General features: G+C 42.2%; 1 protein-coding gene across 1 annotated transcript; it reads right to left on the minus strand.

The window, feature by feature from the left end:
- Window positions 1-19,637: 19,637 nt before the first annotated feature.
- Window positions 19,638-22,496, minus strand: LOC121610343 (potassium voltage-gated channel subfamily G member 4-like). The gene is made up of 2 exons (XM_041942383.1): window positions 21,756-22,496; window positions 19,638-20,516 (listed from the first exon to the last, which is right to left on the minus strand). Exons 1-2 carry the CDS (start codon window positions 22,494-22,496, stop codon window positions 19,638-19,640), a joined length of 1,620 nt encoding a protein of 539 aa, XP_041798317.1.
- Between the last annotated feature and the right edge of the window lie 2,340 nt (window positions 22,497-24,836).

The raw sequence follows: 24,836 nt of genomic DNA on the forward strand, positions 1-24,836 counted from the left end.
CTCCCACCCAGTCACTTAGAAAGACGACACCACCCTCCATCATTGGCTCCACCCACCCAGTCATTACAAAGACTCCACCACCCTCCATCATCGGCTCCACCCACCCAGTCATTTAGAAAGACTACACCACCCTCCATCATAGGCTTCACCCACCCAGTCACTGACAAGGACTCCACCCACCCTCCATCATAGACTCCAGTCTGTCCTTCTGTCTGTCTGTCCTCCTGTCTGTCCTTCTGTCTGTCTTTACTTTCTCTCTCGACTTCTTGTCTCTCTTTTGTTCTCTGCGTGTTTGTCCATCCTGCTTTCTTTCATGTCTCTCGGCGTTCTTGTCTTTCTTTTGTCGTTACGTCTCGTCTCTTTCTAGTCTTTCATGATGAAGGTTGTTTTCGCTCAACAGGGATGAGTCCTGTTTTTCTTTCCTTCATTATTTTACACTCGAAATAACAGATCCCAGATCAGAAAGAGATCTGAGGAACTTAGTCCTGGTTGAGCGGAGCCACAAACTGATCCTGAACCAGCAGCATGTTGTTGTTGTTTAAAGATAAGCGATGGTCACAGATCTGAGATCAGACAACAAGACTTGACAAAGACTCCGCCCGCACACTCACTGTCATAGACTGCACCCATCCAGTCACTGACAAAGACTCCACCACCCTCCATCATAGGCTCCTCCCACCCAGTCACTTAAAAAGACTCCACCACCCTCCATCATAGGCTCCACCCACCCTCCATCATAGGCTCCTCCCACCCAGTCACTTACAAAGACTTCACCACCCTCCATCATAGGCTCCTCCCACCCAGTCACTTAGAAAGACGACACCACCCTCCATCATTGGCTCCACCCACCCAGTCATTACAAAGACTCCACCACCCTCCATCATCGGCTCCACCCACCCAGTCATTTAGAAAGACTACACCACCCTCCATCATAGGCTTCACCCACCCAGTCACTGACAAGGACTCCACCCACCCTCCATCATAGACTCCAGTCTGTCCTTCTGTCTGTCTGTCCTCCTGTCTGTCCTTCTGTCTGTCTTTACTTTCTCTCTCGACTTCTTGTCTGTCTTTTCTCGCTACGTCTCGTCTCTTTCTAGTCTTTCATGATGAAGGTTGTTTTAGCTCAACAGGGATGAGTCCTGTTTTTCTTTCCTTCATTATTTTACACTCGAAATAACAGATCCCTGATCAGAAAGAGATCTGAGGAACTTAGTCCTGGTTGAGCAGAGCCACAAACTGATCCTGAACCAGCAGCATGTTGTTGTTGTTTAAAGATAAGCGATGGTCACAGATCTGAGATCAGACAACAAGACTTGACAAAGACTCCGCCCGGACACTCACTATCATTGACTGCACCCATCCAGTCACTGACAACAACTCCACCACCCTCCATCATAGGCTCCTCCCACCCAGTCACTTACGAAGACTCCACCACCCTCCATCATAGGCTCCACCCACCCTCCATCATAGACTCCACCCACCCAGTCAATCACAAAGCCTCCAACACCCTCCATCATAGGCTCCAGTCTCATTGTTTTCTTCTATTCGTGTATTTTACATGTTTCCTTCTGTATCTTGTTTCATTGTTAAACAGTTTTCAGAGTGAAAGATGAAGGAAGAATAAGGGAGCTTATTTTAACTGTGCATGTTTGACGTCTTGCGCTCTTCCTGTCTTCTCTTTCTGTCTTTCTTTCTTTCTTTCTTTCTTCTGTTTCTTCTGTTTCTTTCTTTTTTCATTTTTCTTTCTTTCTTTCTTTCTTCTGTTTCTTTCTTTTTTTCATTTTTCTTTCTTTCTTTCTCTCTTTCTTGCATTTTTTGTTCCTCCTCCTGTCTGTGTCTGACCCAGAGCCAGCCAAACTCTAACTCCTCCTCACGGAAGTACATCAGTCCATTGGGCTTGTTGAACTCACAGGGGGCGCCGCAGTCCTTCGACCCCAGGAAGTGGTAGTTAAGGTAGGGGGGCACCTGGAGCTGCAGGGGGCAGGAGAAGGGCTGGCTGGTGTATGGCGGCAGGGTCACAAGGTCTGGGAGGATGGGGCTCGGGTTGGTCGTGGGGCCGTCCTTGTCGGTCGTGTTCTGACACACGCAGATCTCCCCTGCACCGTGGACCAGGAAGTTCTCACAGCACAGGCTCTCCGGCCACTGGAAGCCGAACTTATTCATCTTGCTGTGATATTAGCATTCTTCTATGAACCACATTAGTATTTGTACAAGTCAGAGTAGTGTTGTGGGCTGTCCTAACTACTAGCCAATCCAGTCAGCTGTAGTGAAGCCAACAGCAGTAATAGTTGTATTGAAACACAGAGAGCAGTAATCGCAGTCCTCTCTTCAGCTCCTCTTAGCGGTGCCGCTCCTCCTCACCGGTGTCCTCTGCGATGCTTCGGTGGAGGAATCCGTTCCCACCTACGAGCGCCAGGACCCGTCCACCGGGGAGACCCTCATCTGTGCCAAATGTCCACCCGGCACGCACATGGCCGCGCACTGCACAGCCACCACGGCCACCAGGTGCGCGCCGTGCAAAGGCGAACTCTTTGCTTAATGTTTTACAAGAGTAGCAGCCCCGAAACAATTGTATTTAAAGTTAAAGTGGAAATCCACGAAGCGCATGGAAACACGCTCCATCACCTGCGCTCTCCGCAGCCACAACGGCATTTTAAAAGCATTGTAATGATCCCAACTGCGCTGTTGTTTTCTTTAGGTACATCACAAAGCAACACTGTTTGTGAAGAATGTGCCGAGGGCTTCTTCTCCAACTCATCTTCCGCGCTGGATTCGTGCGTAAATCACCAGGAATGCCCAAGCGGACAGATCGTGCTCCTGCCCGGCTCGATCTACCACGATACGATGTGTGGCACCTGCGAGGATCTTGCAAATGGAGGTGTGTGCTTTGTACAGTTAGTTATAACTGTAATAATTATAATAATAATCACCATCATCATCATCATATAATAATAACACTCGATTATCACAATTGACGACAAGTTACACCACAGTTTGGATTTCAAACTCACGCGGTACAATTCCTTTCTCAGTTGAGATGTCCAGAGCTTTCCTCTCAGGATTCTTCAGTATGCACAGGATGCGTGTGGCAAAAATGTGCATCATTAACTTGGGTCAGATTACTTCAAATTTATCAGGACAAATAACTAATGGTGCAAATTTGGGAGAAACTTCATGAGTGAACGTGAAATACGCAAATATCGTGAACATGACTGTGGCTTTCTGTCCAGTGATCACATGACTGACGTTTTTGCAAATCGCCGATCCATTCTTCCCTCTCGCCAATCCCCTTGATGGCATTCCGGAGGTCGGCCTTTAACTTTGTGTTCTCCTCCTCTGCGCTTGAGAGTTTCTCCCGCAAGGTCCTTCTGTCTTCCAGAGGCGACTCCTGTGCAGGATGAGCAAAAGGATGCCGCTGTCTCTGGTTCGAGGTGTTTACCCATCTGTTACGTGTAGCAGTTGGCTGCTGTCTCTCTCTCTCCCTCCCTCTCTCTCCTTCTCTCTCAGTTTCCTCCTCCCTCTACCTGTTGCACACCTGAGGTGGATCCTCACTCAGGTGGAGAGGAGGAGGGAATAAGAGGGGAAGCGGGTGGAGAGGGGAGGGGCTCAGCACAGCACATGGTACACAACCAACAACACCTGGCAGGTAGAGAGGAGGTTTTTCTTTCCTCCGCTTTGGTTTTCCCTTTCCCCAATCACATTCATTCCCATGTCCGTTTATGGGCTGGGATTTTTGTTTTGTTAGTTTGGGCTGGAGACCACCGGTAGTCACGTTATTCGTCTTTTATTTATGATAGAGGATACCAGCCAAATGCTGCAGTCAAGTACTCTCACTTTTCACTTTCACTGTTATTGTTCACATCTACGTAGATTGTTTATATTGTAAATATAATAATGAACGTAAATCTGCTGTGTACTCGTTGCAACTTTATTAGCAGCTTCCTCGTAACATTGCGCCAACAACATTGTCTTTTGATCCAGGCTGCTTGGTCTCCAGGTGAAGCAGTTTTCAGGCTTCATCGCCTCATAGAGAGCCGGTCGCTCCATATGATGCAGAGCGGGCTCGGTGTGTGGGAATCACCTGTCGACAAATCCAGATTTCAAGCAGGACTCCTGATATTGTCTGTTAAAAGCTTTCTTTTTTTTGGAAGTCGTCACTCTTCTTCTTCTTCAAATTATATCTCGTACATGATGTACATAACACTGTATTTATATGTTGATTGCCATCATTTCTTACTTAAAGGAAAAAAAAGTGTGATGATCATTGGTGCTAGTCAGTCATGTGTCTACATCAGTGTAGGAATGTAACGCAGGACACTTACTCTGGTACTTCTACAGTCCAGAGTTGAGTTAGTTCTACAGTAGAGCTAAGAGAGATGCTGAAAGACCCTGAGCTTATCGCTGCAGCTATCCTCGTACCGAAATTCAAGACCTGCTGGACAACAGACCAAAATATCTTCAAACTTGGTAAGTGTCTTCCTTCTTACTTTTTAACTTCCCTTTCAGTGTTTCCAGCAGAACATTTTTAGTAGAGGGATAGCCAATGATGGATAGATAGGGCTGTCATCATTGGAAAGGGTATGGTGTGCAGTTTCATATGAAATGCGATATGACCATCTCCAAAAAAAGATGGTTGCCTTAACTGTAAAGTGCTGGGGGAAACCATGCTTTTAATACTGTGAATTGGAGTGAAATGAGGCTGAAATAACATTTCATGACACACACACACACACACACAAGCCAACACAAAATTACATGATCTTGTGTGTAGTTTAATTGTGGTATTTTTTGTTTTTCTTTTTTTTTCCTGTTTCGTTTGTTCTCCAGGCCTTGACTACATCAGAAGCCACCTCGATAGTCAAGCTGCGAGTCACATTGGTGGGAAATCTTCATCATCAGAGGAAGACGACTTCTTTTCTTCCCTGAAGAAGGCTGGCCCTCCTGAAGCAACCCAGCAGCTGGAGGCATACCCGGGGTGCCCAGGAGAACCAGCACTGAAGTCATTCCCAGCTGTGCTGCAACTTTCACAGAAGCTCAATGTGGCACTCCCTGCCTCAGCTGCCTGTGAAAGACTGTTTAGTGTCGCAGGGGTGATCTTCAGGCCAAGGAGGGCATGCATTGGTGCAAAAAACTTTGAGAACTTGTTGCTTTTGCGACTGAACAAGGCCTATTGGTAACTAGTGTGTACGTGTGCGTGCATGTCCAGCAGTTTCTGTTCTATGAGCTGCATGCTCTGGTTCTAGTTGAGAATGGGCTGTGTGTGTGTGTGTGTGTGTGTGTGTGTGTGTGTGTGTGTGTGTGTGTGTGTAGTCTAGTAGTGTTTGTGCTGCAGCAGGGCTCTGTGACTCCATTGTGTGTTGCATTCATTTGGTCGAGTGTAATAATGTCGAATTTTTTTTTTTTGACACTTGTGGACCCCATGCTGCTTTGTTAATCTAATACATTTTCAATAAAAGACAATTGTTTGATAACCTAATTCTGAGGTATGAAGTTTTACACCATTTCAATAAGTCATTATAACTCTTCATTCATGTATTTTGTTTGGAAGCAACTACTGTTGTAATTTCACTGGTCTCAATTCATAAATGCACATTAAAAAACAGCACATGTTATCATACAGTACTACTGTACAATGTTGAGTCAGCAGAGAAAATGGTAATAGTAATAATCATTATTATTATTATTATTATCTTGCAAACCATCCACTATGAGTCAAATTTGCCCTGTCATCCATAATCTACGCAAATGTCCTCAATGGCATTTTTCCCCTTTTAATACTTTTACTTTTTACTTAAAATGTAGTTTAGAAACTGAAAACTTTTGTACTTCTACTTGAGTATAAACTTCAATTTATACTTCTACTTTTAAAAAAGTATTTCTAAACCCCAGTAACTATACTTCTACTTAAGGAGTAAATGTGAATCACTGATTCTTGGGAATTTGGATAAAACAGGTTTTAATTTTGAAAATAAAAAGTTTGTTAAATTACAAAATCTAAAGGTATATCTTTATAGACCAAGGTCTTGGCTGTTCAGCGATGTACTGGTGCAACCTCCTGATTTTGTATTTTTTTTGTAAAATAATGACTATGAAATTGAGGGGAATTACAGTGAATGTTAGATTTGGTTAAATGTTGTCATGCCATTTTTATTTGGCTTTAGTCATTGGAGACGTAATGACATAAGCCAAATGAACATGGCATAATAGTGACTTGAGAGAGGGGAAGACACATCTTATCCCCTAGGGTTGGACGATATGGAAGAAATATAGGGGGAATTACAAAAAAAGAGATTAATGAAACATTACAGGTCATATTGGTATTTATTGTGAACAACAATTTTATTCTAGCCTCCATTAAGGACCATTTGGACGTTTTTGTCACCACCGTCAGACAGAAAACCTGACGGTGGTGACAAAAACCTACTCTTTCACATGATATGCATGAGTTGTTAGCATTAGACATCTTGCTTCCCCTCTGTTGCTAGCTACTTCATACCTCTTCTTAAAAAGTATACATTTATGTCAAACTCTAATGTAATATTTTTTATACAAAAGAGACGGTGTTGACATGTTATGGTTGCGACAGTAGCAGTTTCCAAAAATATGAACAAGTTTAAGAGAAAATAGCTAACTTACAGGAGCTTGAGTGATCTTGAAGCATGCAGTGGAGCTGAAGGTGTGAAAATGTGGTCCTCAGGAATGTAGCTGACCTTGTAGGTGCCTGATTTCATTGCTTTTTATAAATATCTGACGGTGGTGACGAATATGTGGGACACATTTTGAGCAACCAAAAAATAGTAGTAAATATTGTTCAAAGCTCCCTGTTTGTAGTTTTCAATACATATTGTAATGACTCTTTCATGTGGTAAAGATATTGTTCAATTCAATAATTACTTTTTGTTTTTTTAATCAAGTTGAAATTATTATCGCCTACCTGAGGACAACTGGTTTTGTTGGCAATAGGCCAGCATTTATCATTGAATTAATAAAAAATAAAAATAAACCTATAAAAGAACCTTACATATGTGCAAAGGACCCCCTGATTATAACCTTGATTCTTTTTTTTCATGAAAATGTTAATTATTTCCAACAGAATTAGCACTTTTTTTAGTGGGACATGTTTTTGCCAAAGTTTCAAGAATCAGTGGAATACTTTTGACACCTCTGGTTCTACTTAATCGAAGGATTTCCTAATGGAACTGTGTACCTTTAACTTTACTGCATCTCAGAGGCAAATACAGTTTGCCTGCTTCCACTCCACTACATCTGACAGCTTTAGTTACTGGTTACTCTTCAGACTAGTTTTTCATACCCTCCCTGTCCAGCTATTGTTCCTTTATGGCTTGAGAAACTTCTTGTTTTTCTCCAGCCAAATAAACTGTTCAAAAACCTTGTTGGATTTGCTGGAAACGACACGAAGCTGGAAACAGGACCTTTTTTTCAGAGCTCATGAAAAGAAGACTTTTTAGAGTCAACACTCATGTTGATCTTATAGAATATGATGCATTGCTGTAGATTAAACTACCAAACAGTGTATAAAGGAGTTGAAATTAGCACAACTGTAAACATCTACAGCCACAAAATGCGACTAAACCAGTAATAATCTTCCAGGAACCTGATAAAACACTGACAGGGACCATTTTTTCTGCAATCAACCAGCAGGTGGCGCTTGAGTCCACTACATTTTATTATTGGGCCTCATGCACCTTGTACTCGCCATAAAGGTTTGGTTTCTTAAATTGTTGCACTATTTGTCAGAGCAGTCTGTCACAGAGTGGTGAACCCCTCCCCATCTTTACTTCAGAAAGACTCAATAAAATTTCTCAGTTTCAACATTTCAAATCTTAACTTCACAAACTGCTCTGAAAAGTGAGTCACTGTTAAATGTTTAATCATTGGCTTGTATTGAGCAGTTTGGCTGTTTGTTAATACAGGAGGATTGGACCACCAGGGTTGGTGCGTTTGCAGAAGACTTCCTGCGTCCCCAAAGAACTTGACTTGATGTTTTCTCGTGTTGCATTTGAGTGTGTGAGAACATGGTGTACTGCACATCATTTTTGGTCATGTGAAGTGTTTCCAAGGCCCACATTCATCAAGCACTTGACTCTCTGCAGGTGAAAGTGGGGGGGGGGTCACATTTTTGTTGTGTTGCTAAACTTTTGTTTGTCTGTTTGTTTTCCAGGCACTCGTCATCAGTGATTGAGGATACCAGCCAAATGCTGCAGTCAAGTACTCTCACTGTTCACTCTGTCTTTCTCCTTCTCTTCCCTTTCTCCACTTTCACTGTTATTGTTCAAACTATCTACATGTGCAAAAGGTTTCTTTCCAAGCTAGACTGTTCTGTTACACTGCTCTTCATGCTATTTTAATTCAATGTTACACTGTTCTTGTTGCTATTTCAATGCAGTGTCTGAAGTTATGTTCATTAGTAAAGCCTGTCATTAAGGATTTTGTTAATATGCACAGTTTCTTCTAAATAGGTAATGGAACACCTTTTTTTGGAAAACAAATGTTCAAAATGTTATGACTAAGTTTCCCCCTCTCAACACCTTCCCAATTCAACCATTGTCCCTGTTTGGCCTGATCAACTGCTTTTGCCCGCCTTAACATCTCCTCCTGCCTATGCACCTGTTCCACTACAAAGCTTTCTTTTCTCCTTTAGACCTGCTTTGTTCCACACTGGTTTGCCTGGGCCGGCGTCCCAGAGTCACCCCCTCTAGTGCCAGTTCACACTGCTCCTACACAATCCAAACAGCACTGCCATGTTCAACTGACCCAGGCCTGTTTGGGAGATGCTCCAGGTAGTGGCCAGTAACGATGCTACCATTTAGCTAATGCTAATACTCATGGTAACCACAAAGAAGAAGACAGTACAGTTCCGATGCAACCATTTAGCTAATGCCAATGCTAATGGTAATGCTAATGCTAAATGCTACCTGCTAAGAGGAACAGAAGAAGACATTAAAGCTAGATTCACCTATACTGTTAATGTTAACTGCTAGATGCCAATGCTAACTGCTAAGACACTATCAAACTACCACTGTTTTAGCTATTGTTAGATGCTACAATGCTAGCACAGCCCTAGATGCCACATGTAACTGCCAATTGCTGCACTACCATCATCTACACCTGCCTCTAGCCAACTGCACCAATAAAAGCGGGGTGGGAATACAAACCCTGGTTCGGGTAGGGGTTAGAAAGTTTAGAGGGTGCTGAAGGTGGAGGCCTAAACCACAGACTAAATTTAACAGCCTCTTCTAACATTTCCTTCAAGAAGCAAACAAAACAGGAAAACAACCAAAAAAGAACAAAACAAGCCAACTCTGTATCTTACGACGCAAACTCACCTGAACAGGCCGCATAGCAGAGGAGAGGTGTCTTGTTCAGACTTCGACCTCTTCTCCTGGATGCATGCATGTCCTTGCCCCTGCATTCCCAGCTCCCTCAACAGTGAAACAGCTGACCCTGCAACAAAACCTCTACACCCCACTTCAACCGGACAGACCCTGGTCTTCCATCCTCTCTGCTCAGATTCTGTCTTTAAATCTGCATACGTAGTCTTCTTCCTTTCATAAGCTGCCTCCACTGAATTTTCCCAAGGGACTGTTAACTCAATGAAATACACAGTCTTTTTACTCATGGACCATAAGACAATGTCCGGCCTCAGATTACTACAAACTATTTCCTGGGGCACAACTAGCTTTCCTCCCAAGTCGACCTGCATTTGCCAATCATCAGCCCCTACCAGGCAGCCACCTACCTGCCTTCTCCCTGACTTAGCAGCTCTATTTTTCTCCCCCTCTCGAACAAACTGCACACCTAACCTCTCCTTTCTAGAACTTCCAGAATTCACCTGCTTCCTTCTCTCTTCAATGCCCGCGGCTAAGCTTCTCAGCACCTGATTATGCCGCCATGTATACCGGCCTTGTGATAAGCTAATTCTACAACCTGACAAAATGTGCTTTAAAAAAAGGAAAATACGTACAGATACAGACTCACTGAACTCTCTGTTAAAAACTCTATAAACTTCACTTCATTTACAGAAAATATGAGAAAAGAAGAAGTGGTTCAGGCCATTATTATTTAATAATGTATTTGAAGAGAAATAACATCCAAACATAATATGATAAAAATGTCTATATTGTAGGTTGAGATCAAAAGAAAGCTTTTGATTATATCCACAAAGACTGGTTTGCCAGATAAATAGATTTTTAAAAAGATAAATGAATTCCAGCAAAATGTGCCTAAAACTGTCCAAGCGGACCCAAAGTTAACTGAAAGCTGTTCTTGATCCACTTGGAGTACATGCATGGTTTTGGTCTTGTTTCAAAGGTAACAGTCTGAACGTTAATCCCAGCAGTCAGAACCACTGTGTTACTTTCATCGAGTGACACAAGTTTGAACACACTGAAGCACAAGTTTTTTTTCTGCCTGAATATGTTTTTGCAAACACATGCTTTCAGATGACTGAACGTGGGACTTTTTAGCTGGAGGACACAGCAGGAAGCCTTCCGCAGAATAAATCCTGCAGTCCAGCTGAACACAAGTCAACGTTTTCTGTCTCTTTGTTTTCCGCACAGGTGGGTTAAAACTCCTCACAAACACAGGCAGGTATGTGTTGTGAATCCTTGATTTAACGTGTTGTGTTGAGTTTGCAGTCCAGATGTTTAGATAGACACTGCTATGCTAGGCTAGCGGAGCTGTTGCTAACATATAGAGTATAATGGGACTGCTAATGAGGAATGCTAAAGGGGTTGATTTTGTAGAATTAACTGATGTGAGTACGTGTAAAGTGTTGGTGCATATATTTTAGTATTCTCCAGCATGTGTGTGTTTGTTGCTGACTTTGTAAGACATGCTAATAAGAGTAATTTGTGACGGTGGACTCAAATGAGAGCTAAAGTGAATTGTGATAGTGAGATGGTGTGTCAAGTTTAGGCAGGGTGAAGCCAAAACTTCAACAATTCAAGGATCACTGTGTTTTGTTTGGCTTCAGGTGTGCAGCCACAGACCCACCACAACCGATGTATTATCTGTCCTGAAATACTTTTGTACGTTGGGCGGAAAAGCTTTGAAACAACTGCATGAAAGTACCTGGAGTCTGGATTTTGTAAAGCTCCGGCCCTGTGGGAAGTCAGTGTTCCTTGTTTGCAGCCTGAGAAAGGAACCTGTTGCATCATTGATCCTCTTTGTTAAAAGCAGCTTGTATGTCATGCTTTTTAGACAGCATCCCAATCAGAGAGGCATCCTGAGAACAATTTGGGTACAACTGAGCTACTGCTTGTGTGGAATTATGAAGTTGGGAAATAACGTTGTTGCCTCAGTGCACTTCAGACCTTTCTGTGGAGGACATCATTTGATGTTAAAATCTGACTGAACGATCGAACCGTGTACAAATCCGTCTTATCTACGACTCGTGTCAAAAAGATGGAGAAATGGACGATGGTGAGCATCAGGATCCCAGAGAAGCTAATGAGAAGGGAATGAAATGAAACACTCGCTGTCATCTCACTTCTCCTTTTATTTCAGTGACATTTGTCTTCCTGGATTTTTTTTCTGCTCCTTTTTCTCTCACATTGTCTGCTCACATTATCTCCTGCTGTGGCTTCTTCAAGCAGCAGGAACCCCTCTCTTCCTCTCCCCCACACACTCCTTCTCTCATTCAGGTCGGGATGATAGCTTCATCTCCCCCTGGACCCCCCTCCTCCTCCTCCTCCACCCTTCTCTCTCCACTCTCCACCCTTTGCAGAGCTCCCACCCTCTGGAGGCATTTGTGTTGGGGCTGATGAAGACAGTTTTTGCCCTGTGCAGGGCCATTTACATCAGAGGAAGAGAGTCGGACAAGGTTTGCCAGTCTCCCTCAGTCCGTCCTGCCATAATAACTGGAGCTGCCCGCGCTCTACTAATGCTTCCTGCTTCACTCGAGATCATTCAGCTTTAGAGCAGGCTGCTGACAATAAAGACTGAGGAGAACTGTTTTTATCTGAGGTGTGATCACGCAGCTAGTGAGCAACATCATTGATTTAATAATCATTCCTTTCACTGCTTTAGATCAGATTTTAACACTCAAACAGAAGTAGGCAGCTGCAGCTAAAGTTCATTTCAATCTGCTCCAGTGTTGATGTATTTACAACAAATGTCTGATTCTCACCTCCATATTTTGGTTTATTTGTGGCTCTGGAAATATGTGGCTCTGGAAGACACTGTTTAGGATGTTGTTTCACATATTTGTGAAGACTGAAAAAATCATTTTGAACTTGTCCGATGCTTTCTTTGGCTGGGTTACAAAGCGGCAAACTGCAGCTGTCAGGAGTCATGAGAAGAGCAGGAGTTATCGTGCATTAACTCGTACTACAGCAGTCAGCGACTCATGATGTGTGACGGATAAAAAGGCTTTCAGCAGGATGCCGTGGTCAGCAAACAAACATACCAGCTACATGAATGTTTTTTCAACCCACCGTGAGCCGAAAGAGTTCAGAATAATGATCAACATCACCTGAGCTCTTTGGCTGTACTTTGGTGCTACTGTAATGTAAAACCACAAAACACCTCAACATCATCACGTTTGAAATTCATCAGCAGGAAGGTAAAACTAGTCAGTATGTGGATGCAGCAAATGCTTGTGCCTGCACCTCAACCAGCTCATTTGTTACATTTTTGTTCGAGTAAACTCGAGCTGGACTGACAAATCAGACTAACAGACAGTTAGTATGTGGTGGCTGTCAAGTAAGTAAGAAACTGCAGCACAGAAATGTAAAAAGATTTGTTCAAGCTCAGATAGAGACAGTGTTGCTGTTACACAGTTTTTCCACCAGAGGTCACTGACACATTTATTTTTACACACTAAAATGTCCCACTCAGTCCACATGGTCACAATTCTCTAAAACATGAACTGATGAGATCCTTGTTGAAAATGTAAAGGCTATGTGTGTAGTTAAAAAACATTAAATATACAGACCAATCTTACATCATTATCAGACTCTCGAATATCAACACTGTCTCATAACTCCAGTGTCCTTCTGGATGTTTTATTCGATTTTATTTCTGGCTGTTTGTATAAGTGAACCCAAACATTAAGTGTTCCACCTTCATAAGGACCGAGCTTTGACTGTACTGTAACGTTGAGTGACCTGCACTTCCTGTTGAAAATGTCATCATTTTATGTTGCTTGAAGTCACAATAAGTGGAACTGATGCAAACTAACTGCAATGCAACAATGAATTTATTATTTGAAGTAGTAATAAGAAAAAAGAAGAAAGAAATAAACCAGCTGAGTCTCAGTCTGTGTCTGAAGACAGGAAACAACAGCTGAAAGTTTTTCTGAACCAGCCAAACAAGCCTCGTCTGTGCTGACGAGAGGAGACAGACGAGCTGCCGGAGCTGAGGCCGCAACGGAGTCTGGTTCTGTGATCGGTTCTTCGCAATGATCCCGACCACTCAGGACTGAAGTAGGAGGGGTCACAGGAGGTGGAGGACCTAACCCACAGCAGAAGTTGTCTCTGGGCTGTGTGCCGGCTGGTCACCTGCTTCATCCTGGCTGTGGAGCGGGCAGTAATGACAGCAGATACCATTCCTCTAAATGGGAGGCTGTCCTCCACACCAGGCTCCTCATCTTCAGCAGGGCTGAAGTAATCTCAATCTCAAGAGAGATTAACACAACAACAAACACATATAAACATCACAACAAGACACACAAAGCAGTCCTCAAACACACATTAATAATCACAACTTTGACAAGTAGTTTCAAGTCCCTCAGAGTAGTCAGTGTCTCCATTATAGTTTGTTTTTTCAGTTCATTGCAGTAGTGAGGTGCACTGCGCTGGAAACCAGTCTTCCCCAGTTCAGAGCTGGTATGAGGAACTTTTAGAGCTAATCCATCCTGTGGTCTGGTATCACGGTTCTTCCCTTTGAACTCAACTAAAGATGCTACATCTATGTATTACACCAATAGCAAAATGTCTGTGTAAGTATGCAACCCACATCCTGTCAATCACAACCCAGTCACACCCACATCCAGACCAAGGCCCAATGCTCCACCTGTCAACGTTCATCGGATGAAACTACATATACACAGTAATGGCTTTGATTTGTTACCTTGTTCTTTATGAAGAGTAAATAAATGTGTTTGAAGTGCAGTTGTGTCAGGACGTTTCCTCTGAAAAACAACTACAATAATGACAAAATAGTTTATATTCTCTAAGACAACAAATGAGTGCACAGGGATGGAAAGAGGAGAGAAAACATGAAATGAGGGGGAAATCAGTCAGCTGGCAGTAATGTGCTGCTGAATTCAAAGGAATGGCAAACATTATTCAGGGTAAACATTTGGCCAAACTAACTGTTCCTGACTTCAGATCAGTGAAAACATAATTTCAGTTATATTCATGAGTGATGCTCCTGAAGACAGCTTTCCCCTTTGCAGCATTACTGTTCTGCAGCTTTACACAGTAGTTTAACCAAGATTTTAAATCCTTGTGTCCAAAATGGCTCCCAAAAAAGTGACAAACTGAACTCCTCACCTGTGTTTCATACAGATGTAGGTCTACAGTTGTCTTCAGTTTTGTTTCTCAGTCATCATTATGCGTCTCCTTGTTTCCATTCATGTGTTCCCTCTCTAACAGATGCGGCTGCCGTCCAAACCTTATTCCAGCTTACCAAACTACTCCATCGGCTCGACCAACACTCCCCAGGGACAGGACTGGTGACATGGCCGCTATAGGACAAGCACTGTCTGAGGCTGAGCGACTGGGTCTGTCAGTAAGAGCTATGAGCACAATTATTGACACTGAAGAAGTCACATTCTTTATGTCCTGATCCTCCTGTAGAGTTTGTATGAGATTGGTACAAAAACCGTGTATTGTATAAGACCCCTTAAATGTTTTTGGAAGTCTGGTTCTCAAAATGCTGCAAATGCTAAAACATCTACAAAAGCTGGACACACATTTGCTCATAATCACAAAATGTAGAAAATACTAAAACCCAATGAAAGTAGAAACAGGCCTTCAATCATAGCAGCTGCTGCCTGGGAACAACGTGTCCTCCTCACCTGGCTCAGGTGTCCAGTGCATGTCTGTAGACTGTAGTGCTGTCACAGTGACACCTAGTGGCTGAAAAATAGGATGATAAAAGCAAATAAAACATGCAGTGAGCAGTAAAATCATTATTTATTTATACACTTATTTTAGCAACTGTTACTTCAACTTGTTTCTCTTAATAATACTCAAACCTTCCTGTCAACAATCAATGCACGGAGGGCCAAAAACAAGATTCTATTCTCCTTGTGTTAATACTGAAGGTGCAATTTGTAAGATATGAACAGACTTTCAGTTTGGACCATTAAAAAAATGAAGTAACATTATCAGCAGAGGTTATGGTCTGACAGTATAGCTCAAGGCTTCTCCCAGAGTTTCAGCTGGGCTCTCTTAGCTTTTGTAGTCAAGCAAGTGAACAAAATAAACTCACAAAATGTCCAGAAAGGACATATTACAGCTGTTTTCTTTATTAAACAGAAAAATCAAACTGTACCCCTTCTGAAGTCAAGTTTCTCTCTTTGACTGAACTAAGATCTTAATTGCAAAGTTAACTCATTGCACTCTCTTCATTCAGATTCAAAAGAAGCAAAATAAAACTCACCAAAATTCTCTTGATTTGTCTTTTCACTGTTTCAACAATCAGAAATTTAGTTGAACAATTGAAATAAGCACTTGATTCACAGAGTTGGGTATGAAAATATTCTGGCTTTACACGCTGAGGTTTCCCGACCTTCCTCTTGCTCCAGTCGCACTTAGTAAATTAAAGCAAACTCTAATAAGAAAATCAGCATAAACAATAGTGTTCTCTGATCCTGTTTCTGCTCCATGTAGGTTTTCCAAGCACGGCTCCTTAAAGTCTCACAAAGAACTGGAGCTTCCAGCACTGGATATGATCTTACTGTGCGTGTGTACTTCAGACAGTTCAAGCTGTCAGAGCGGCTGACATGAACTTCAGTGGTGGACAGTGTGTTTTTGTTGCTGTGTGCTGTGCTCCTTCAGACAACAGCATATTGTAGATCTGCCAGTCTTTTTTCTTTTTTTTATCGTATCACAGATGATAATTGTAGGATGGAGTGATGCTCTTTTTGGATACCAGTGCTTGACTTCACTTGGTGATGTGAAGGATGTACAGGAATAACACTTTTGAGGCTGTGGAAAACAGTGCCAGGTCACAGGCTGTTTTGTATTAATCCCTGCCGTACACCTCACATGGTGACAATAAGCCATTTGGCATTGCTGATATTACTGCAGAAACAATTAGACAGATGATCAGTTAGCTGTTTGACAGTATTCATTCATTCATTGTTGAGACACGTGAAATGCTGAAGAAATGTGTCATGGAAGTTGTATGTGATAAGAGTGTTTCTGGGAGATGTTGAGTGAAGCCAGAGTTAGCGGGTACGGCTAGCTAAGCTAATGCTAACGCTAACGGCCAGGAGCTGCTCCACCTCAGTAGCTTAAAAGTAATATTTACTTTGAACAACTTTGATATCCAGTTTCTGTAAAGCAACCAGAAACAGTCAGAGGAGGTCAATGATGTTTAAACGTATTTTCACGGTTGAGAACACTGGATTTAAATGCGTGTGTTTTCATATGTCAGTGTGATCACAGTGTTTGCAGAGGCTATTTTTAGCGAGGTTGTTTGTTTAAGCAGGCATTGAACGCTGAATCTCATGTTAAAGGGTTTGTCCGCAGGCATTTTACTGTGTTAGTGAGCTATAGCTGTATGTGAAGGATTATAGCCACATTTCCTATGAATTAAAATTCTTTGTGATCATTCGGCAAAGTGTAAATGTATATTGTGTGAAGGAAAGACGTTCACTTCACTACAAATGTTTACTGGGGTAGCTTAAAAAGTTTTCAGATCAGACTTTTCTGCAGCTTTAAAGTCAATATTTGTAAAATATAACAGGGAAATGTGGATTAATAATGTTATAGATGTGTTTGTGTTATTTCATTTACTTCAGAATAAACCTGTGTACCAGCTGACAAACAGTATTTGCCTGTTTTCATTCCTTCATTGCTCCACATCTTGTTTGCTGCTGGCCCAGGTTCAACTAGGCCTGATGCTGGTAATACCTGCAACAGGTAGTTTAAGACTTTATAAGACTTGACGTGATATTTTCCAGACCTCAGTGTGCAGTTTGATATGACGTTGTTCAACTTTTCTGCAGTCCGGTCTATGAATAACCCTTTAAAACAAGCAGGATTTGTGAGCTAAATTCACGAGTGATAACGAGGTAATTAAGGAATGAAGCCATTTCTGTCTTCATGTCTGTGTTGACCTTTTTTCTATATGTTGCCTCTGCTCTGGTGTTTCAGGTCACCCAGGTTAAAGAAGGGCGCTCACGAAGTCATCCTGGGATTCGTCAAGTCCAGACCATCTCTCAACCCAAGTACAACTTAAGAAAACAACCCATCCTTGTGCAGCCTGTGAAATTGTTGCATTTGAAGGGCAATTAAGCATGAATATGAGGGGATGGGCATTCGCAGGGTTTTTTCATTTGACCTGGGCACTTGGGTTCAGCGTACTGAAATTGGTGAACGGGGCTCTGTTGGGGTGTTTTCTTTCTTCAGATGCTGTGACAGAGCAGCGTGAGATTTGGTGTGGGTGGAAGACAACCAGAGAAAAAGGAAGATGCCAGGCTGTGACAAAGGGGACTGTAGAAGCTGGAAAACAGCAACGTTCTGCAGGAGTCAAGAGGTGAAGTAGATGTGGTGGAGCTCGACGAACGCGGCATGCTGCACGCGCAGGTCGCTGCAGGACAGAAGGAAACGCTTTGTGGAAAAGCGGAGGGCTGAATGTCCTTCAGTTATGCGTTACTTTTCTATTTGCTTTAAACGTGTCTGACTACCGTGCAGACAAGATGGCAGCACCCATATCCAGGACATTTTTGTGCAGTTGATAGCCAGTTATATAGTCTCAGTCTGAAGGTTGCTGCAGAGTTCTTGACTCTTGTTCGGTGTTCGTAGTGCTTCATGCAAACAAACTCACTAACTAACTACTAATTACACGCACAGCTAATAACTACTGAACACAGAAATAAATGAAGAAGTGTGACAACGAATAAAAATTAATAATGTATATGGACACAACGAATAACTACTATACAAATAAACTAGACCATTAACAGGCTGCCAGAATACAGCAATGTACAATTAATGAATAACTGACTGAATGAATGAAGTTGGAAATACAGCAACATACCAAATATGTGAATAAGGACCATCATACTAGATCAAACATGATATCTCAATTAGATACATTAATTACTGAAAACACAAAAGAACAAGTGGACAAAATCTTTAAGAGTAAACAGTAAAATACGGCTTATGGCACCTTTCAGCAGCTGAGAGAGCAGGCAAGCCAAAAGAAATGATCTGAAGTAATTAGAAATCGTAACTATATTGATGGGAAATCCTAATTTCTCTTTAGTATTTCTAATAATTAATTAATCTATAGCTTCAACCCAATATCACAGGAAAAGTATTTGTTTCACCTGGTACTTCTGATGACAGGGAAGAGGTTGATCTGGAGGGGGGAGGGACAAGTGCTGCTTTCGCTTGGACCTTGTTGTCTCCTGTTCCAACTTTTCCTGAATAATTAATTATTAAATACGCCGCCATTAATTAATTTATTAGAAGTTTAAAAGGTCAGGCTCTCCAGTTGCTGAAGGATATCAAAAGACCTTTATGAATGACAAAAGATCATCCTTAATAGTGAATGAGTAGTAGACAGTATTAACTCAGGTTTACATGTCAGAATGTCACAACCTCTTTTCTACTGTTAGACAGTGTATACCTACACATATACATACAGTAGGTACGCCTCCAGTTTGCCCAGCAAACAAAATTGAATTAAAGTAAAATAACATCATTACATGTCAGTGTCAAAACATCTTTATATGAAAGGAATGTCTACTTTCTCCCCTCTGTCTTTGAGGAATGCCAAAGAGGGGTGGTGCCCACCCACACACACACACACACACAAACACCCACTAATTACAAGCTGCGATCAGTTTTCTGGTTAAACATGTACAACCTGTTTGCATCATTATCTACTCAAAGCGTCTGAACATACTGTTCAGCTGCAGTTGGAGTGAGGACATAATGAATCATACACATCGTGAAAACATCAAGTAACCTTTAGACATGTGTTTGAGGTGAAGAAAAGCAGACATACATTTTTAAATATGTCATTAAGGTTGAAAGCTATGCCCTACATCAGTGGAAGTGTGTGTCCCAAGTTTTTACCTGAAATGTCACTGAAAAACAGGTTTGTGTTAACTACAGAATGGTGTGCCATGTTTTATTAAGATGTCCGTATGCAACTGTCCTTGTTGCAAAGAAGCAATCCACATATGGGGCTTTCAACAATTTATCGCAATAAGATCGTATCCTGGGATTTATTATCAGGAAGTGAAATCAAAATGTTCTCTCTGCCATCTAATGATATACCCGGTAATACAAAACTCATGAAATCGTGATGAGGGTAATTTTCAATCTTAATGTGGATGTATATGAATACCTTAAAACGTATTTAAAACTGCTTTGGTTTCTACATTTCATACATTTGCCTACAGTATATACAGTATTTCCATGGACTCAATAAGTAACAGGAGAAAAAAGACGTTCATGACTCTTGCTCTGAGCCGCTACTGTTAAGTCTTTCATGAAAAGGTAGGAAGGATCATCAAGACCAGGTAAAAAATTGGGTTCTGGCCAGTTATCAGGCCAAGTTTCTCTTTCTTTCATGCTTTCGTCAGTCTCAGTGGCGAGCTCGGCCCCCCTTTCCTCTCTCCACAGCCTCCCGTGCTCCTCCTTGAGCTCGATGTAGGTTCGATGGAACGTGTGGAAGATAGATGTAGAAGGGAAAGACAGAATGAGGATCCCTGATAATATGCTGACCAGTGCCACCAGTTGGCCGGGGATGCTGTGGGGCACCATGTCACCGTATCCCACTGTGGTCACAGAGATGATGGACCACCAGTATGACGCTGGGATGCTGCTGAAGCTGAGCAGGGGGGATCTGGCAGCGTTCGGGGCCAGCTCACTCTCAGCAAGATGTACCAGTGGGGAGAAGAGGGTCACAGCGACACACACAAAGAGCAGCAGCAGGCCAAAGTCAGTCGTACTGCGCTGGATAGTCACTCCCAACGTCTGCAGACCCGTAGAGTGGCGGGCCAGCCTCATCACGTACAGGATACGCAGAGCCCTCATCACACGCAAGATTAGACCCAGTTTATCCAGAGTGCCTTTTCCTGCACCAGCCATAATTTCCTGCACAGACTCATCCCCAAGCTCTAGAAACAGTGAGACATAGTAGGGCAGGATGGCAGCAGCATCAATGATGTTCAGAGGGCCACGGACAAACTCCAGCTTACTCTGTGCGTGGAAAAATCGCACTAGAAACTCAAAGGAGAACCAAGCGACACACACAGACTCCACCACAAACAGGTTGCAGCACCTTTGGGAGCATTTACTCTGTGGAGACAACAAAAGACAAAGGTGCTGAGAAGGTTTTACATGTTTCAGCCCCTTAACTGAGTATGGAAGTCAGCTTGCTGTGCCTTACTTGAGATAGTATGGGAAAATGCATTACAAGAACAATTTCTAACCTTTTCTGAAGTGGTGTTATCATTGTCACAATGGTGGTGGTGATAATTTTGCAAAAAGATTTTTGCTATTTTTTAGAAAAAGCTGCCTAACATAAATTCCTTCATGTGTAAAATAGCATAATGGTTCTGTGGCTCTAGATAAGCTTCGTCAATTCTGAGAAAATAACCCTGGTGACATCATCTCAGCTTGGAGAACAGAAATTTGCAACAGAAAACCTGCATTATCTGAGTACTTGCAGAGTAGGATGCATTTGACAAAAGATAACTACTGGCTTGACCCACTGTCACGTCAGCATAAAAGTCAGCGTAATCATCTGCGTTGTCTTTTCAACTTGTGTATTGTGAGTTCCCAAACTACTGAATTGCAACACTAATCACATGATATAGCATTCTTTAATGAAGCTCTTTAGACTGCCATTCAAACTGCTGTTAGAATATGGGGGGAAAGGTTGCTTATTATAAAATGAAACTGCCTTCGTAGCATACGGTAACATTAGCTTGTCACTCAAGTGAAGCAGCAAAGGTTCTGTGAATGTACGACCATTATTTTCTGCAGTGTAGGATTAGGCTACATTTGCTGCATTCAAATGAATTCAGACAAATTATGTCCTCAGATCAATTCAGACTTGATTTTTTTAGCACTAGTTGCTGCTAAAAACTATGATGGTATGCAGTAACAACATAACTAACTTACTGTGATGGAGTGCCTATCTTGAGCAAGTTTCAAGTCTGCAAGCAGATTTTCATAATTTTTTAAAACAAATGGAAACCGCTGCCAAATTGGAGGGTTGCTTGACTGGCTAGCCAACATGGCTCCTCCGAACAGTGTACATCCACTTGCAGACTCTTTCCAAACTGGGCCAACTCGAGTGATAAACAGTGGACACAAGAGGGTTCGAGAACAGAAGACTGGAATGATTCTCATTTTCCCATCAGCTGAGCTCCCCCACCCACCTGCACACCTGCTCCCACTTTCCCATAAGCCCAGCAGCATACATAGAGGTCCACTTCCACTCTGTCCAGGAGGGCTCAGAATTTGGGTAGTGCTCTGTATTTTGACTTGAATCCATGATAGAATAAAAAGATTTCTTCGGTTCATACGTACAGTGGCTTCTTCCTGCTGTTGATGCTGTGGGTCTGGCATGGTGCTGATGCACAGGCTGACCACAGTGATCACCACCATGATGACGGACAGGAAGGCAAACACCTTTCCTGCTAAACCGGAATGAGGGTTCTCCACTGCTTCTCCCAGCATGTGAAACAGGCTGTCCTCTACCACAAGAGCTCTCAGCCTCCTCCTCCTCGCCTGCCGCCACTCTTCCTCCTTGAGCTGGTGTGCGGTCGCCTCCTCCACAGAGGACATCAGGCCACGGCGGCAGCAGGGCTCCATCAGTGGTATATCAATGCCCCAGTATACCAGCTCACCATGCAGCGACACATCGCAGACCTCCTGCAGCAGACGCAACTTCCCTTTTGCCAGGTAGTTGTGGATGGCCCGAAAGGCTAAAGGGTCTCGGTCAAAGAAGAATTCATGTCGCATCTCATCATAGTCGTCACAAACCTCTGCTATCTCCTTCAGGGTGGTGCAGAAGCGTAGACGACTCAGGCGGCTCTGGGGGATATCCTCCAGGGTGCTCCAGGGGTAGGCGTACCGAATGCCCCCCACGTTGATGAGGGCCTGCTGGCAGGGATCGAGGCTCCAGCCTGATGCTCCTGGTCGGAGCAGCTGAGCACGTTGGAAGTACAAGCCTTTGACGGTGGCAGCCTCTGTGTCTGTGAAGACGTGGTTGTAAGTGTCTTCACTACTAAAGGACTGGTCATCAAAGCCATTTCCAATGATAGCCATGGTGGTAGGTTGGTTTTTGGCAGGTTTTCACTGAAGTTACAGTATTGTGTCCTGTTGGAGATTTGATGGAAAACATGAATATTAACTGCATGTATTGCACAATTATGCAACTAATGCAAATGGACTTTTCTTTTACTTAAATCTGCACTAATCAGTGTTTTCTATATAAACAATGGACCAGTAACTCCACAGAGATATTATCATTGCCCTCAGCTTTATGAAGCATTTTACCACCTTTTAGGTCATTGTTTTGATTTGTTGTTGTTTGTTATGTTGTTTTGGCCTAGAAAATTCTGTAAATTCCCCTCAAGGCCATGACCAGCAGCAGCAGACAACTGTTTTCAACAAACATGCTCTAATAAACTTGCTGTATACAACTTGTCCAGCACCTGGTAAACAGACACACCATGTACCCAGAGATGGGAGTCCAAATGAATGGTAATGCTCTGTAGCTGGTCAAACTATTTGCAGACACGTTAGCCAATTTTAGCCATTTAAAATGCCATTTTATCAAAAAAAAATTTAAACAAAGTTGTTTTTATTCTATTTTGACATGCCTTTGTTTTTTCACCGTTATAGTTTCAGAGAAGTTGGTTACTTGAAGTTTCAGTTAATCATCTTAGCAGTCATTGTATGAGAACACGTTACCATTTAAAGATCCTCAGACCTCTGTGGTCACTGAAAACCAAAAATAACAATGGATCAGACTTTTTGTTTTTTTCCAAGGGTTCACGAAGGTTACAGTATCATTAATGACAAAATGTTGACAAGTGTGCTGCACTCAGAAAAGTTGTGTTACTCACCTTGAATTGCTGCTGTGTACAAATCCATTCAAAATGATGATCAGAAGATTCCAGATCCTCCTCTTGTCTCTGATTCAGCAACAGAATTTCTTTACAGAAAATGTGATGGGCAGTAAAAGCAAACAAGTGTGTCATCATACCTGCAGAGCTCTGAGTTCGAAGTGAAAGAGAAACTGAACAAAACTCTCCCAGATGCTCTGTCCATTCATCTCTCCTTTCTCAACTCCAGTGTTTGGGTGACTAATGGACGACCCTGCAATCAGTCTGAACATAATCACGACACGCTGCATCCAGGCTGATCTAAAACATCATCCATTACCTTTGTCACACCCTAAGCTTTTGACTTTAATGCATCAAAAGCCTAACAGACGATGTCTGACTCATCCACTGAGGGAAGGATTAATGAGATTAATATCGAGAGGATAAAGAGCCAAACACAAGCACACAAACGTAACACACAAGTTATACCAGCAGTAGACAGATGTGCTTTTGGGAGTTATAAAGGAAAAAAGTGAAAATGTACTGCAATCAAGTTGGATTGTACTTGCTTGTGGATTACAAAATAATTGTCAAAAATTAATTATTTGTTATTGTATACTGATGACATGCCTTTTAAATACTATTGAGATTATCTTTCTCCATTTAACCATTTTGACTTTAACCGCAGTAGAGCCTCCGATGGTGAATTTGAGCGACAACTGTATAAAGTATTCAAAACATATCAGCATATACCCGCTGGAATACATGTGTTCCATCATACAGGTCCCCAAAAGCATCTGAGTGCTAAAAAAAAAAAAAGGAGAAAATATGGATTGTATTTTGCACACTTATTATTTCTGCAACATGCTGCTCACATCATGTGAAAGGACCATCACTTCATAGATTTTAAACCATGTCATAGTTGTGTCATAAGGCCATGTTCTACTCACTGATTTATTGGCTGTCCTGGATTCAAGCACCACAGCAGATCTTCCTTGTCAGAACTCTTATGTAACAGGATAAAACTAGCATTAATTAATAAGAAGTGGGGCATTTGCCAGAGCTCAGAGCTGCCCCAAACGTTTTGTTCTCCCAAAGCTTAGTTTATTAAATTTTCAGGAATTAAAATTGACCTCAGTAGCATACTAGCTGCAGGTGGAAATGTGAAAGACAAACAATAGACTCACCAGTATGTCACCAGATAGAAGTGGCTGGTATACTGGTTAGTATTGCTGTGATCAAGCAGATCTCTGCTAGCTTCCACCTGCCGGCTCACAAGAAATAGACCCAAAACAGTGCTGAAGTAGGCTTAGTGTTCCATATATTACAGATTTAGTAATTTTTTCTTTATAAATTTGTTCCTAACATTGAAAAAAAATGAGAAAGTATCTGTCTCATTTGGCAAATGTTATAATGCAGGTTCTGTAATAAGATAAAAACTTCCCCAGCCAGGGAAATTTGGGAAATAAAATATGCTGCTAAATTTCACTTATATAATTGTGAATAAAACTGCATCTTTCCCTCTGAGCTGTAGTGGAGTAGAAGTGTAAAGTGAAGT

This window comes from Chelmon rostratus, chromosome 8, assembly GCF_017976325.1.
Source record: "Chelmon rostratus isolate fCheRos1 chromosome 8, fCheRos1.pri, whole genome shotgun sequence".
NCBI lineage: Eukaryota > Metazoa > Chordata > Actinopteri > Chaetodontiformes > Chaetodontidae > Chelmon > Chelmon rostratus.

Coding starts and splice junctions, on each gene's coding strand:
- LOC121610343 (XM_041942383.1), bottom strand. CDS start 22,496: ATGGCTATCATTGGAAATGGCTTTGATGACCAGTCCTTTAGTAGTGAA. Junction 20,517..21,755: donor AACAGCAGGAAGAAGCCACT/GTACGTATGAAC, acceptor TTGTCTCCACAG/AGTAAATGCTCCCAAAGGTG.